The sequence below is a fragment of the Lutra lutra genome, chromosome X (assembly GCF_902655055.1).
Source record: "Lutra lutra chromosome X, mLutLut1.2, whole genome shotgun sequence".
Lineage (NCBI taxonomy): Eukaryota > Metazoa > Chordata > Mammalia > Carnivora > Mustelidae > Lutra > Lutra lutra.
In genome coordinates, this window is record NC_062296.1 from 1,136,408 (window position 1) to 1,152,290 (window position 15,883).

Consider the following 15,883-nt stretch of genomic DNA (forward strand, 5'->3'; position numbering starts at 1 on the left):
ATTGCTGGGTGGTAGGGTAGCTCAATTTTCAACTTTTTGAGGAACCTCCATACCATTTTCCAGAGTGGCTGAAATGCAGAATAACTTAAAAAAAATACTCAAAAAAAGAAAGAAACCTGATGTTCAGCTGCTCACTACTCAACTGTTACACGAAAGAATAATTAAGCCACTACATAAAAATACACACTCATGTGATCTAGTTTCTGGAATAGACTAACAGCGGCTTCAGAGGAGGAGGTACGGAAACAATCTCGAGGACCCACATGCACACACGTGCGGGCACACACACACACACGGGTCCCCTCCTGAAGAGCACTACTACTGACACCTGCCCGAGTTCCTGTCCCCGCCAGCGCCTGGGGGACTGGATGGGAACTCAGCCGCAGCTCTGCTGTCACCTCCCGCACATGGAGACCGAGGCCTCGGGAGGCCCAGGACGCTGCACACCCTCCGCTGCCCCACAGCCCGGCCTGCTGCTCACCCCGCCTGGGCGTGCGGGACTCCGGCAGCTCCGGCTCAGCCCTGTCCCGTTCCTAGCACGTCAGTGATCACCAAGCACCTGAGGCGTCCTCTCGGCCCCAGCAGACACCACCTCCGGGCTGTGCTAGCCAGCCAGGCGGACTCTGAACAAACAGGTTGTTCTACCTATCAGAGTAATACATGCAAATTAGAGCCACTTAGCAACTACGCAAATACAAAAGGAAACCGGAATTACAGGCAACCCCACCAGCCACATCCACCCAAATGGTGCAAGGCTGCCTCTCCCGGCCGCAGCGGCCCCCAGTCCCCCGCACCCAGCCTCCAGGCTTCATCTGTTCCTTGCCCCCCATCACTTTTCGTGCAGCTGGAGTCTGTGTTTTAGTTACCAGCGACGGAGAAAGCTTTCTTACAGTGCCGTTTGGGATCACCCGGATTTCTGGCCCATGCGGGCCAGCGGGTAACAGCGCATGCTGTCGTCCCAGCAGCAAGAATGACTTGGGCTTTGGTGGGCTATGCCTCGAGCTCTCTGTCTCTGCCTCCCAAAGCCAGGGTGCTGAAGGTCAAGGGGCCATAGATCATTAGGTAGGCAGGTTGCTTCCCCTCACAGAAAGGATCCAATCACTTCTTCTGGAAGCCCAAAGGAAAGCGAGCAGGGGAGAAAGCAGAATCCCGGGCTTCTAGGTGAGTGGCCCGCTGGAAAGTCACAGCCGTCCCATGTACAGCTGCTCCCATATGGGCCACAAGGAGGCAGGGGGCATGGGCAGCCCAGAAGGGGACGCTTCAGAAGAGCAGACCCTGATTCAGCCTGGGGTCCAGGCACTGACACCTGTCTGAGTTCCTGGCCACCGTGGCGGGGCGCCACCGCCAGGACCTGAGGAAAGTGCCCCAGGAAGAGAACGTCGGCCTCTCTCGCTACTCCTGGGTCCCATCCTCTTCCTTTCAACTCCCTCTCAGAAGAGGAAGCCAGTCAGCAGAGGACTCCCCCAGGCCTTCGTCCGTGCCCCTAAGAAAGCACAAAGCCCCTCCCTCCACAGCTGGCGGCTGTTACCCGGAGCGCCCAATGGGTCCGCGTCCCAGTCCCACCATGGCCCGCAGCCTTCCTTCTCCTGCCCATGGTCAGCTGGAGCCAAGGTGTCCTAAGGAGCAGCAGTCTCCACGCCTGCAAGGGCCTGTCCCCATCCACCCAGCTCTCCTGACCATGGAGCACCAAGCAGCCACCACAACCCCAGGGAATGAGCCCCTCGACGGAGCGGCCGGCCCTGGAGACCCCGGTCTTCCCCCACCTGTGTCCTAGACTGTGTGCTCCAGAAGATGGCCCTGCGCTAGGCTGAACAGTGGCCCAAAAGATACAGGTATGAGCTAATGCCAGAACTTGGGATTATGACCGGAGCTGGAAAGAGTCCTTGTGGATCTAATGAAGATAGATTAAAGGATTTCCAAATGAGCTCATCCTGGATGACGCGGGCGGGCCCCAAGCCAGCGACTGGTGTGCTTCTAAGAGACGAGGAGAGATGACATGGGAAGAGGAAGAGGCCGTGTCACCACAGAGGCAGAGATTCGGGCAACACATCCACCAGCCAAGAACAGCAGGGGCCACCCCAAGAGGCCGGGAGAGAGGCCTGGAACTGATCTGCCCTCCGAGCCACCCTGACTACAGAACCATGAAAGAATGACTTGTTTTAAGCCAAGTCGGTCATTTGCTACAGCGGCCACGGGAAATGCACACATTCCCCCCCCCCCAAAACTAAAAGTGCTCTTGCAGAAAAACTACAGGGTCAGGACTGGGACACAGCACCCGGAAGCCTTGAGCACCTTCCCATGGGACAGTTGCCTGCACACACCCGGCAAGCCCCCGGCCCAGGATCGTCTTCAGAACCGGCTGCTGGCCGGGTTGCCTTCAGGGACATCCCGTTCCCAACCTGGGGAGACCATGGCATTCTTCTATCATTCTTGCCTGACAAAGGCAGGCTTGATGCCCTTGGCTTTGACATCGAGGAAACATCCGGAATCTTGCACAACAACAATAAGGAGCCCTCTAGTGTTTGTAACCTGCCCATGGTCAACCAGGGGCTTCCCTTCCCAAGGCTGGGGCATTTGGGGCTGGTGCAGGGAACAGCATCGCAAGCCTCTGCAGCATGACGAAACACAGCCACTATCGCTCATGCCAGACAGTGACACACTCAGGGAGGACAAGAGCATGCTGCGGTGTTAGGGAAAGCGTGCACGTGGGAAGCGTCACAACCACAGTAAACCCCGGGCCGTGAAGGAAAGGTGGAGAACCGTGGCCACATTAAGATGACAAACTTCAAGTCCAAAACCCACCTGCACTGACGCAGAGCAAGCGGAGATATGCACGGTTTCTATCACACGTGAGAGCCGGTCCCACTAATGACCAAAGAGCTTAAAGACACCGAGGAGCAGAAGACTAACAGCTCAACAGAAAAATGGGCAAAACACAAACAAGCCATTAACAGCAGAATTGGAAAGGATCCTTCAAGCTCTGAAGAGATGCTCAGGCTCACTGTAACCAGAGTGCCACGTGCCGGACAGATGGCCAAAGCCCACAGGTTGGACACCCCAGCCACGGGCAAGGCTCTGAGGAAGCAGGGGCGACATACGGGCCCCATGCACCCATCAGCAGCTGCTCCACGGAGCGGCTTTGAAGAATCTGACCCAAAGACACAGGTCAGTGAAGCGCGAGGATGTTCGTCTCAGCATCGCTCGCAACACTGAAAGAGTGGCAAGGACCCACACGGGCCTCACAAGTGGACGTCTGCCATCCAATGGCAGGGCAGTCCCCACACGGAACAGCACGCGACCCACGAGTGCTCTGATGCCACGGCATGTGGGAGCTCACGGGCGAGGAGAGCCTTCTGCCCGCGGCAGCTTGAGGAGTTCCCGGAGAGCCCTGGCCGTGATTCTGGACTTGGCCGTGGAAGGAGAGGAAGCCCCAGAAACAAGCGGTCCAAGCAGACAGAACAAACCAGAAGAGCAGAGCCCTGGGCCCGGTGGGTTCCAAGCGCCAGGGCAGACGCGGGCCAGCAGCCGGGGCAGTTGAAGCGGAAGGTCCTAGAGCTAGCTCATGGGGCGCTGTTCCGGGCCGCCCGCCCCCCAGGCAGCCCCTACTCGATGCACTCCATGACATGGATCTGCAGCGTGTCCATATCCGGAGCCCGGTACTGGCACTTGGGGCAACAGAAGTCAGGTGGCTCCTCGGGGGGGCTTCTCCTCTGGCTGGGCAAGGCCAGGTGGAAGGAGGGGTGAGCTGGGGAAAGAGGGGAGGTGGCACAGAGTACTGCAACTTGACAGGACTGTCGGGTCCGAGCTCTGGGGTCACTACCACTAGCTCCTCCCCGCCTCCCACCTCTCCTCCAGAGCAGTACTACCCTCCAGAGAGCACCCTGCCCTCTCCACCCCTCCTCCTGCAGCTCCCTCACCTGGGGTGGGGGGCAAGGGGGCCTGGGAGACCTCCACGTGTCGCTTCCTCAGGTCTTCAATCCTTTGAGAAGAGAAACCGTCTGGTCAACAGAGCCAGCAGGCTGGGGCAGGATGAGGGGCGACAAGCGCCAGCTCAGAAGCCGCCACACGTGGGCGGCCACCACCACAGCCCCCGGCCCCGCTCCTCGCGGGGCTGGACGGCAAGGCCCACCTGGCCGACTCCTGGCAGCTGGCCTTCAGCCTGCTGTACTCCCTCTGCAGCTGCTCCAGCTGCTCCTGCAGGAGCTCCTTCCTCTCCGCCAGCTTCTCCCGCGCCTGCCTCTCAGCCTGGAAGTCGGCCTTGTAGATGTCCGCCTGGCAGACAAAGCCAAGAGGGGCCACGCCCGCCGTCCGTCGGCAGTCCGCCAGCCGGCCGGCCGACTCGCTATGCTGGGGCACACGGAGGAGGTCCGGCTCCCGGCCTCCCGGGCTCCGTGGCGCAGGGCAAGGCCACCCCGGGAGCGCCATCAGAGGGCTCCAGGGGCTGCCGAGACGCCAGTGACACAAGAGGTCCCAGTGCCCACAGGCCCTGCCGGCCATAGGGCGCGCCCTCACCTGAGCCTTTAGCACCGGGACAGTCTCCATCACGGCCTTGTGCTGCTCGGCCTCCTCCTTCAGCTTGTCGATCACTTCCTGCTTGGCCGCCAGGGCCTCCTCTGCCTGCTGGAGCTGCTGCTTGAGGTCCTCCAGCTGCATTCCCTAGAAACGGGCAAGGGGGACGTGAGGGAGCCCCAGCCGGCCCAGGGTAGGAGCCAGGCCGCCACCAGGCCAGTGGCTGCTCCAGGTGACAAGCACCAAAAGCAACAAGAGACGAGCCCCGGCTGACCAATGCCGGAGTGATGCCAGCCACCAGACATCAGCGCGGGCAGGGCACAGGAAAGGCAGAGGGTGTGGGGGACCTCTGAGGTCAGGGGGCACAACTTCCTGTCCAGCTCGACACTCCCTTCCCGGACTCCTCAGCCACATGGCCTGCCTCCAGCCCCTCAAGGGACAAGGCCATCCTCCTCCATGGGAGCTGGTGTCCCACACTAATGCTGTCCCCTTACAAGTGTGTCCTCACCCACAGAGAGCGCACCCAGAGGCCCACCCGGTCTGCCCCACGTCCCGCCCTGAGCTGTCACGCTGAGACCCTGACAAAGCTCTGACACAATTCTCTCAAGTCCTCAGATAAAAACTCGTGATCCGACAGTTCTAAATTCGGGGCAGCAGCTCCCCGGGCCCTTGTGTTCCTCAGCCGCGAGGAGAGGAACCAAGGCACGTCCGTGGTGGCCAGTCCCAGGGACGTGCCCGCCACAGGCACTCTGTTTCGCTCACTGCTCACCGTGCTGCTCTTGACGTGGCTGTCGTACTCCTGGAAGAGCTGGTGATAGGCCACCTGCAGCTGGGCCAGCTTCCGCCTGCGGAAGAGGAGCCTTTGCTGGAGAAACGAGCACCCCGTGCTCCACCACCGCGCTTCCACTCGCAAGCCCACCCCCTCGGTACCTGTCCCCAGCACAGGCCGCACGGGGGCCTCCGGGGACTTCTGTGCCTACAGGCCCTCTGCCCTCAGACCAGCTTTGGCACGCGGTGAGCACACTTTGTGTTAAGGCTACCGTTCGTCGAAACAAGGACCATTTAGAATCAGGTGGAACGGCCCCATGAGAAGCAGAGGCGGACGGGAGAGCAGCTGAGGACAAGAGACGTGAAGGTGGCCCGATGCAGGCCACGTAGCAGCCACGCGGGAGGACCCGAGCGTGGGCCGGAGAGCACGGATCCCCGTCTCAGAGCCGGGTCACATGGGGGCTGGGGGGAGGGGAGGCCCGTGGGGCCCTGGTGTCCTCGTGTGGGCCCGGGCCACTCACTTGTCCTCCGAGGCTGCCTGGCGCTCCATGCGCAGGGCCGCCTCCACACTCTGGCTCTGCATCCGCAGCTGGTCCACCTGCACGCTGTGCTGCTGCTGCAGCGCTGCCCGCTCGCTCTCCAGCTGCCGCGCCTGCTCGCTGGCCGCCCGAGCCCTGGCGCGGAAGGGGATGGTCACAGCAGGGTTCCAGCGTGCCCAGCCGAGCCCACGGCAGGGGAAGATGGAAGCCGGTTACCGAACACTGGACAACCGCAGAGAGCCTGGCTTGGGGCTGATTCCTTCCCTCCCAGTCCCTGTTCTACAAGCTCAATGGCTCAGCTGCAGTCCCAAAAGCACAGACCTGGAAGAGGAGCCTCCCACCCGCCTGGCCACGGCCAGGGCCGCCAGAGCCCGGCCTCCTCTAAGCTGTATCACCCACAGCCCCCAGTCTCCAAGCTCCGCTCTCCTATGTTCCTACAATTCCCCAGATCTCCAGTCTGAGGCTCTGGCCACGTCGCCCTGCTGGCCCAAAACCCAGCACAGTCCCTACTGCAGAGGCGACAGGGGCTGCTGGGAATGACCACTGGTTTCGCTGTTTCTCTGCACCTGTCCAAATACACTGAGCACATTTCTGACACTGCCATCGCCAGATCGAGCTGCTGTCCGCCCGGGGCCCTGGAATAAAGGGGACAACAGGACAGGCCCAGGGCTTGGGGGCCTCTGTGTGTGTCTGTGTGAAGCAGAAAGCTCTCCGAATGGCCACACCAAGTGCCCTGAGACCCCAGCAAGGCTTCTGTGTCCAAGCTGGCCAGCTCAGCACATCTAGGGCCCATCGTGAGGGGAAGGACAGAAACGGACACTGCTCAGGAGCCCACAGGTGCCGCCATAAATGTCTGCATGGTGTCACGAACGGCTCCAAGTTGCCTCTAGCGGGTTCTTTCATGTACACAGAAAAACACAGGCAGAAAAGACGCCCAATTGTCCTAAAAGTGATGCATGTGATTTCAGAAAGCTGGAGACACACAGGAGTCCACGGGAAAACAGAAAAGGTGAGCAGGCCCAGGCCAGAGCAACGCCTTTCCTCCCACCCTGTTTTCCAGACCGAAGCACGTCCACGTGCTGTCGCTGGTCGCGGCCTAGGGAGGACTCGCTCCCGCCCTCTCCCCTCCCCTCCCCTCCCACGGGAAGGCCTCGACGCTCGGCCCAGCACGCCCCCGTCACGCATCACCCGGAGAACAGCACCCGCCGTCGGGCGGGCCCGCCTTGCTCTCTGGAGGGGAGCGCCCCGGCGGCAGCAGAGCCCAGGAACACGGCCTGCCCTGACCCACCCAAGCCGCCTGCGGGAAGCCACGTGGCAGCAAGGAGCAGCTGGCCGGCCACCGACTTGGGCAGGCCACTCGCAAACCCAGCCATCAGGCGGCACATGGGCAGCAGGCGGCTCCGAGGCCCCCACGCCAGCATGATAGTTCCCTTCTGATGGTGGTCCCTGTGCCTGCACAGAGGAACTCACTGGAGGCTCTGAAGATGCCTCCCTGCCTTCGGGTACCTCCACACTCACCTGCCCTCCAAAGCCTGCCGCTCCTTGTTGGCGGCCTCCAAACGACTCTGGCTCTCCTGGAGCTCCCCCAGCAAGGATGTAACCTGGGCTTTCACGGAAGCCTTGTCCTCAGCCATCTGCTGCGTGAAAAAAAGCCACTTCCTATCAGTGATGCCTCCTCACCAGCTGCCCACCCCGGCACCCCCGAGCCCCAGGGCAGCAGGCAGGGATGAAGACATGTCACCACCGCTCACCTCCCCGCTCACCTCCAGAAGCCTCCCGAGTCCCATGACCCCACACTCCCAGATGCCCCCCCAATCCCTGCAGACATAGGCACAGAGTTGCCTCGCAGCTCACGAGGCTGACAAGCAGGCTGTAAGGACAGAGCCCAGCAGGACGTGGTGCCAAGGGAGTCTGGACCTGAAGACAGCGTCAACATGCATGCTCCCATCCACAAGCCGAGGCTACCGGAGCCAAGATGGCTGGCCGCTTTCCAGAAGGCTCTCTACCAAGGCCAAAACTCGAGAGTTGCCCAAACCCCCGATGGCCAGTCTCCCTTATCCCACTGTCCAGGCCAGGTCCTCCATTACCTTAGGCGGCTCAAGCCCAGAGTCGGCGCCTCAGTCCCCCATGGCCAGACCCCCCCCACCTCCCCCGGGAAACCGCCACTCCTGCCCTCCATGCCCCTGCCCTAGCTTCCTGCGCACAGGCACACACCACGCCTGCCACTCCTTCCCTTCTGCTCTGCATCTCCAGGCACGGGTCTTGTCTCCAGGCCCACCAGACCCCTGAAGGTCGGCCACTGGCCAAGTCACACCTCCAAGACAAACTCTTCTCAGGGGCCTCAGCTTAGCTATCCAGCTACCTGCCCCGCACTCCACGTCACCTGGGCCTGCCAACAGACCCTGTGGGCCAGTGCCCGCTCTGGCCAGCCTCACCGGGGGCTGGAAGGACTTCCACCTGGGCCCTCCTCCACTCCTGCACCTGGAGGAGTTTCCTGGGCCATCCATAAAGGATTGCAAGGTGGGGACCATAAGACAACAGTAACATACTGTCGCTCTAAAGTCCAGGAGCAAGCGAGGGCAGGGCTGGCGCCTTCTGAGGGGCCTGAGGGGGACCCCTCACTCTCTGCCTCCATCATCACAATGCTGTCTTCCCTGGATGTCTCCGTGTCTGTTTCTCTCCCGTTAAGGACAGCGATCATGGGATTTAGTATGACCACATCCGAACTTTATTACTTCTGCAAAGACCCTATTTCCAAATAAGATCATGTTCTGAGGTACAGGGTTTAGGATGTGGACATTCCTTTTCGGGGCACACTACTCCAACCCATAATACCCCCCCACACACTCTATACTCAACAGGAAACCAGATAATGTCTCACACTAGCACAACAGCCCCTACTGTCCCTGTGACGCTTGGGTCAAAGCCCCAATCTTCCCACTGGCCCTACTAAGCCCACATAACCTGCCCCTACCAGCCTCTACCATGACTCTCCCCGCCCACCCCTCAGCCACCTTCACACAGCTTCAGCCACATTTGCCTCTTTGGTGTGCCCGGAAAATGACAGGCATGTCACTACCTCAGGACCTTTGCACATGCTCCTCCTGCCTCTAAAACAGGCTTTCCTCAGATATCCCATGTGGCTCAGCCCCTCACTGTGTTCTGGTCCTTACTAGAATGCACCTCAGCAAAGGTCTCCCCACTGAACAGTGCAAACACCCCCCACCACTTGGCCTGTCACATCAACGTGTCCCCTGGATATTTAGCAGTGCCCTCAGAAACAGCATGCCCGACAGCTACAAGAAGCCAGTTCCACCCACAGCCCCCCTTCCTGTCAGCTGATGGCAACTCCATCTTCCAGCTACCAGGACAAAAACCTCGGCGTTCCTCTTGACTCCTCCCTCTGTCTCACTCACATCAACACACCAGGAAATGCTGTCAAAATATACTGTGTCTGAGGCACCTGGGTGGCTCAGTGGGTTAAAGCCTCTGCCTTTGGCTCAGGTCATGGTCTCGGGGTCCTGGGATGGAGCCCCGCATCGGGCTCTCTGCTCAGCAGGGAGCCTGCTTCCCTCTCTCTCTCTCTGCCTGCCTCTCTGCCTAGTTGTGATCTCTCTCCATCAAATAAATAAAGTTAAAATATATATATATACTGTGTCTAGTTGAGGACACCAAACAAAGAATGTTAACTATTTCAGATGTGACAGTGGTATTGCAGTTATCTCTCTTTTAAGCCCTTTCTTAGACACAGACGCTGAAATGTTTACAGATGAAATCATATGGTGTCTAGAATTTGCTTCAAATTAACAGGGGAACTCCAGGTGTGTCCTCGGTAACAAAAACACGCATCCACACCCAAAGATTCACAGCAGCACTACTGGGGGCACCTGGCTGGCTCAGTTGGAGAGGTATGTGACTCTTGATATCGGGATCATGAGTTCAAGCCCCACACCGGGTATAGAGATTACATAAATAAATAAAACTTTTAAAAAGTACATAGCAGCATTACCCCCAAAATCTTGATGCTGAATGAGAGAAGCCAGATGTGAGGGGCATATCCCATGGGATTCCATTTGTGTGAAATTCCCAGAAGACGCAAACCCAGAGACAGAAAGCAGACTGGACAGTGCCGGGGGCTGAGGGAGAGGGTGCAGAGTACTGGCTAATGGGGCCGGGGTTTCTCTGCAGGGCGGTGGGGGGGAAGGATGAACATGTTCTAGAACCAGAGAGTGGTGACGGTTATACAAGTCTATGAATATACCAAAAAGCCAGGGATTCTGTACGTTTTTTTAAAAAAGATTTCATTTATTTATTTGACAGAGGCAGAGAGATCACAAGTAGGCAGAGAGGCAGGCAGAGAGAGAGGAGGAAGCAGGCTCCCCGCTGAGCAGAGAGCCCAATGTGGGGCTCGATCCCAGGACCCCAAGACCATGACCTGAGCTAAAGGCAGAGGCTCAACCCACTGAGCCACCCAGGCACCCCAATTCTGTACTTTAAAAGAATGAATTTCACGGTATGTGACTTTTATCTTAGTAAAGCTGTTATAAAAAACTTCCACCCTACGGTTCTACCAGCTTCTCCAGTGATGGGCACCTGCACCATGCCCAGGTTTCGGTGCCAGGCTCTTTAGACAGGTGCACCTGCTGGGAGGCTGCTGAGTCAGGGGCAAGCACGTTTGCAACTTGAAGAGAAAATGCCGACTCATTTTTCCAAGTAGAGGCACCAGCTGACATTGCCACCAGCAACATGAAGCCACGTCTGCTCTGATAGCCACCACTGGCGTACTTGTCAGCTGTGAGGCCAGCACCCCTCGATGCGGGCGGGGCAAGCGGGGAGGCTCTGAAGGCATTTAGCAAAGAGCCCTGAGGCCACCTGTTCAAGCCTAGGATAGGCTGAATGGTGGCGCCCAGAAGATACGTCCACATCCTAACCCCCAGTACCTACGGATGGGACCTGACAAGGAAACAGGGCTTTGCAGACACAATCAAGTTATGATCTAGTCATGCTGGAGGGGAGGATCCAATGACTGTAATACACACGAAATCGGCACAAAATGACTTTGACTCGGGGTGCCTGGGTGGCCCAGTTGTTAGGCATCTGCCTTGGGCTCAGGTCATGATCCCAGGATCCTGGGATCGAGCCCTGCATTGGGCTCCCTGCTCGGTGGGAAGCCTCCTTCTTCCGCTCTCTCTCTGCCTGCCTCTCTGCCTACTTGTGATCTCTGTCAAATAAATAAATAAAATCTTTTAAAAAAAAAAAAAAGGAGGAGAGACATACAGACACACAGTGAGGTGATGTGACAACAGAGAGGGACACGGAGGGATATATCTACAAGTCAAAGAAAGCCAAGGACCACAGGCACAACCCGAGGTTGGGAAAGCTGCCTGGAACAGGTTCTCCCCTTGGGGCCCCCAGAACGCACCAACCCTGCCCACGTCTTGCTCTTGGGCTTCCGGCCTCCAGAAGTGGGAGACAATACAGGTCTCTTTCTTTAGCCGCCCAGTTTGGGGTCCCCTGTCAGGGTCGCCCCAGGCACCCGGTACACTCCTTCCCGAGCGCCATGACAGGCCATCTCTGTTGAGCACATGACTCCTGGCAGGGCGGAGCTGGGCCACACTCTCAGCTTCGTGTCCGGGAGGACACGACCCCACACTCAAGTCCCCCAACAGCACAGCTCAGAGAGGCTTCCCTGGTGGCGGGGCCCGGGGCGGGCTGTCACCCCCAGGCCACGGGAGAAAAGGCCGGGCCCACGTCCCCGCTGGCCAGGGGCCCCAGAAGCTGCCACCTGCTCCGACCCGGCCGGGGCCCTGCGCCCCCCTGCCCCCCCCCCACCGTGTCCTTGGCGATTCCGACCCGTGCGCTCACGCTCTCATGAGCACCGCGACCAGGTGCCGCGGTCCGGCCCCTCTGCGCTCTGTGAACCCTCCTCGCGGAGCCCCAAGGCGGTGGGTGCTGGGGCGGGGGCTGTGCTCCCGGAACGCGGGGCGCTGAGCCCCGCCGATCGCCGCCCCTGGGCAGCACCCGGCCCGCCGCCCCCGCTACCTGCTGGCAGCGCTTCAGGTGCTCCACCTCCTGCAGGGCCTGCTCCGTCTGCCTCCGCAGCTCGCGCTTCTCCAGGCTCAGTCTCTCCACCAGCTTCCGGGCTTCCTGGAACTTCTGCACGAGGAACTCCTTCTCCTTCCTCTGGCTGCCCTGGAAGCGCTGCAGCTCCTCACAGCGCTCGCGCAGCACCTGGTTGCTCTGGCGGATGGCGTCTGGCGGCCGAGAAGAGGACCTGGTGAGAGCTGCGGGCGGTGGGGCGGCTCCTCCCCAGAGCCGGGGCGACCCGGCGCCCTCCCGTTCTGCCGCGCCCCTCCCAAGCGATTCACTGACTCACCCTAGTGACGAAGCCCATCAACTTCTCCAGAGACCAAACACCGCAACTTCCCTTGAGTACGTGCCAAGGGCAGCCCCCTCTCTAAGCACCTGGAGCTCGTCTGTACTCCGGCCCCAGGCACAGCTGCTCGGTCATTACCCTCGGAACCAGGAACCCGGGGCTACCTGCAGACCCCGGGACGGCCACGGGCGCAGAGCGCCCTGTGACATGGCCAGCTGCAGCCTGGGAGGCCCAGGAGGCTCCGAGCAGCCCAGTGACTGACCTCCCAGAGCCTCCCCGTCCTCCTCGGCACGTTCAATGGGGCTAACACAGCTACTCCCAGGAGCAGGGTACAGCGATTGGTCACGGAACAGCCAGGCCCCCTCCCACCAGGCTGAGGGATGAGTGTGTGCCAAGGCCAGGCAATCGGCAGAGGCTGAGGAAAGGAGAGCCCTGCGCCCAGGCACACCCTGGGCAGTGGAAGAACATGGACGGTGACCGAACTGCTCGGTGACACACAAAGGCTCTCACAACCACGGAACTCTTCAAGATGGCAATGGGCAGTAGCTTCATGTCACTCTCTGGTCAAAACCCTGATGAACCCCAGTGGCGGCTGAGGCCAGCGCCACAGACACGTTCTGCATGTTCTGTCCCCACGTGACCCCTTCCCCACAGGGGAGCAAAGCAGACTGTGGCCCTTACACAGGGGCCTCCCGCCTCAGGCGGGCTTCCCCCACCCACCTCCACCCTCACCTGCTGCAATTCTGCCCAGCCTCCACCAAAGCCTCAACTCACGTGCAACTTCCTTTTCTATTGAAACAAAATTCACATCCCATCAAATTCATCATTTTAAAGTACACAGTATTTCAGTGGCTTCTACCTATTCACAAAGCTATGCACTCATCCCCTCTAGCTAGTTCCAGAACATTTCCATTACCGCTCCCCAAAAAACCGGAACCCACTCACAGGTACTTCACCGTCACCCCCAGCCTGTGGAATCCACACTTCTGTTTCTCTCTCTGGATCTGCCTCTCCTGGACACGTCACAGAAGTGGACTTCTACCCCAGCTACGTGCTACCTCTTCCATAAGGTTCCCCGCCCCCCGACATTCCAAGCAAAGTCTATGTCCTCTCCCCTGTACCCTTCTTGGTCACAATCCTGAGCGTCGCTGGGGGCAGACACCTTCAGTGCCCCAGGAGTGACCCAGGGCATGACACACAGCACCCACTGACGGCGAGGTGCAGAGCCAACGCACCGCACATCCTCAGCTCAGGCCGCGCGGCTGGAGAGTGCCGCTTTAAAAGCTCCGTGACCGGGGAGCCTGCGGGGCCGTGAGCCCTCTGCAGCGGGCCTGCCACTCCTGCCCCCAAGCCCCTCTCGCTGGAGCACCCTCCTGGCGCCCAGCAGAGCCCACACACATCCTTGTGCAAGCTGAGCTGTCTCCCCACCCCCAACCTGGCTGCCAGCTCTGTGTGACCCCAACACAGCAAGACACTGGACAACATTAGGGACGCTGCTGGTTGTGGTAAATGGGAGAGTGCTACTGCCATCTAGTGGGGGAGGCCAGGGATGCTGCTCGACACCAAGCGACACCAAGCGACACCAAGCGAGCGGCCAGGACCACCCACCCCCCAGATGTCTCAGCAGGCTCACGGTGGGAGGGATGCGGTCACTTGCAGGGTGGCCACAGATATGCCTCACTCAAGGGCAGCCAGCCACCTGAGAGGCGCGGTGCAGGCCCCTGGGAGCTGAAGAAGCCACCCCCCCCCCCCCAAAAAAAAAGTGAGACGGTGGCAGGTGAGCGGGTGCAGATCAAGGTGAAGACAGAAACCGGATGGTTCTGGGAGCCACCACCTGGTCCGTGCTGCCGCCCACACTGGAGGCACCAGAAACCGCCCCCCTTCCCCCGCAGGTCCGTCCCAGGGCAGCCCACGCCCCCTCCCCAGGAGCTGCAGGGCCACTCCCAGAACGGCCGTGCGCTTCTGGACAGATCAGGATGGAGACAGACAAGGCCCACCACAGCCAGCCCGACTTGGGACAACTCAGAGGGTCACTCCAGCTCCAGAGCTCCCTGCGGGGTCAGCCTGCACCACAGCCCAGCTTCTCCCTGGGCCCACCCCCGCTTCTTCCCTTGTCTTCCCCTTCCTGGGTGCAGGTCCTCTGAGCGCTCTCAAAAAACTTCCCACACAGCCATCTAACCCTCACGGTCCACTTCCAGGGAGCCCACCTGAAACCCAAAGGGAGAGTGGCTGAGTTTGAATCACTAGTTGGCTCTCAGGGGCACCCCCACCCCAGACCCGGTAAAAACACAGGCAGAGGAGTGGATGAAGCCTCCCCTCCAGCAAGGCTGGGACCTCTGACATCTGACTCGGCACACCTGCCACCCTCCTCACCTCGGAGCTCTTGATTCTCCTCCAGGCAGCGCTGGAAGGTCTCGGGAGTGCCCTGCTCAGAAGCGATGTGGAGCATGGCCGGCTTCCCCAGAGAAGACTCTTCACCCAGCACGTCCTGGTCCCCTGTCGGGCCGCCACTGGGCTGCACCATCTCACACGGCAGACTCTTCAAGGGGGGCCTGCTCATCCAACAAGTCAGGGCCTGGAGGAGAAAGGGAGCAGACATGTCCCATGAGACCCTCACAGAATTCTCTTACCTTGCAGGGCAAGGAGTGTAGTCTGTGCAGGAGTTCTGGGGCCACGCTTTAAGCAGAACACCGAGCACTTTATCAGGTGTAACAGGAACCCAAGACAGGCTTTCCCATCTACAAGGTGGCATATCCTCTCATTCCAAAGGCAGTTGCAGGCCCATACGTGGGGTCAGAAAGGCCGTGGTTCAGCACTTGTTATAAACTCTACCTAGGACCTACCTCCAGGCTGTAAAGTCAAGGTAAGCATCTCACGAGAGGGGGGACTGACGGAGAGGATTGTTTTTGTGGGGAGGTTTCAGCATGCCGTGAGTCCTATGTGCCACATACACCTCCAAGCAGGACTGAAGATGTCAGCTCAGTACCTCGTGTAGTGCATTGAATCAGAATCCCAGCAAGGTATGTCCACATCCTGACCCCCATAGCCTGTGAATGTGACCTTGTATGGACAAAAGGATTTTTTTACAGATGTAAATAAGTGAAAGATCTTGAGATGAGATCATCCTGGATTAGAGTGGCCTTAAATCCAATAACAAGTGTCCTTGTATGGAAAAAAGGGTTTTTTACAGGTGCAAGTAAGGGAAGGATCTTGAGATGAGATCATCCTGGATTAGAGTGGCCTTAAATCCAATGACACGTGTCCTTATAAGAGACAGAAGAAACACAGACACAGGAGAAGGCTACATGATGACAGAGACTAGAACGATATGGCCATAAACCAAGGAAGGACTGGAGCCACCAGCAGCTGGAAGAGGCAGGAAGGATCCTCCTCTAGAGCCTGCAGAGGGAGCGTGGCCCTGAAGACACCTTGATTTCAGACTCCTGGCCTCCAGAACTGGGAGAGGATAAAGGTCTATTGTCTTAGCCAGTCGGCTTGTGGTTCTCTGTCACAGCAGCTCTAAGAAGTTAATCTGCCTAGTAAGATGGGCTTCAAGGACACCACTGAGAACCTGGTGAGTGTTCACTCGAACTGAGGGCCTGAAGGGGATATCTAGTATCTGACGCATGCTGAGGAATTTGAGAATGGGACGTGGGCTCATAGCCCAAGACAACACGGCAGAGAGCCAGGC

The 15,883-nt window shown here is 59.2% G+C and overlaps 1 protein-coding gene across 4 annotated transcripts in view; it reads right to left on the reverse strand.

Moving 5' to 3' along the window:
* The window catches only part of IKBKG (inhibitor of nuclear factor kappa B kinase regulatory subunit gamma), a 23,067-nt gene continuing 7,184 nt past the window's right edge, over positions 1-15,883 (reverse strand). For 3 of the 4 annotated variants that reach the window (XM_047714830.1, XM_047714829.1, XM_047714831.1), the window contains exons 2-10: positions 14,566-14,767; positions 11,859-12,070; positions 7,335-7,453; positions 5,799-5,951; positions 5,279-5,354; positions 4,513-4,656; positions 4,130-4,272; positions 3,918-3,979; positions 1-3,745 (exon numbers count right to left, since the gene is read on the reverse strand). In XM_047714830.1, coding sequence (XP_047570786.1) covers positions 3,603-3,745; positions 3,918-3,979; positions 4,130-4,272; positions 4,513-4,656; positions 5,279-5,354; positions 5,799-5,951; positions 7,335-7,453; positions 11,859-12,070; positions 14,566-14,752 — 1,239 coding nt within the window. In that variant the 5' untranslated portion in view covers positions 14,753-14,767 and the 3' untranslated portion in view covers positions 1-3,602. The remainder of the gene's footprint in view (positions 3,746-3,917; positions 3,980-4,129; positions 4,273-4,512; positions 4,657-5,278; positions 5,355-5,798; positions 5,952-7,334; positions 7,454-11,858; positions 12,071-14,565; positions 14,768-15,883) is intronic. The other variant, XM_047714833.1, reaches the window with a different exon arrangement.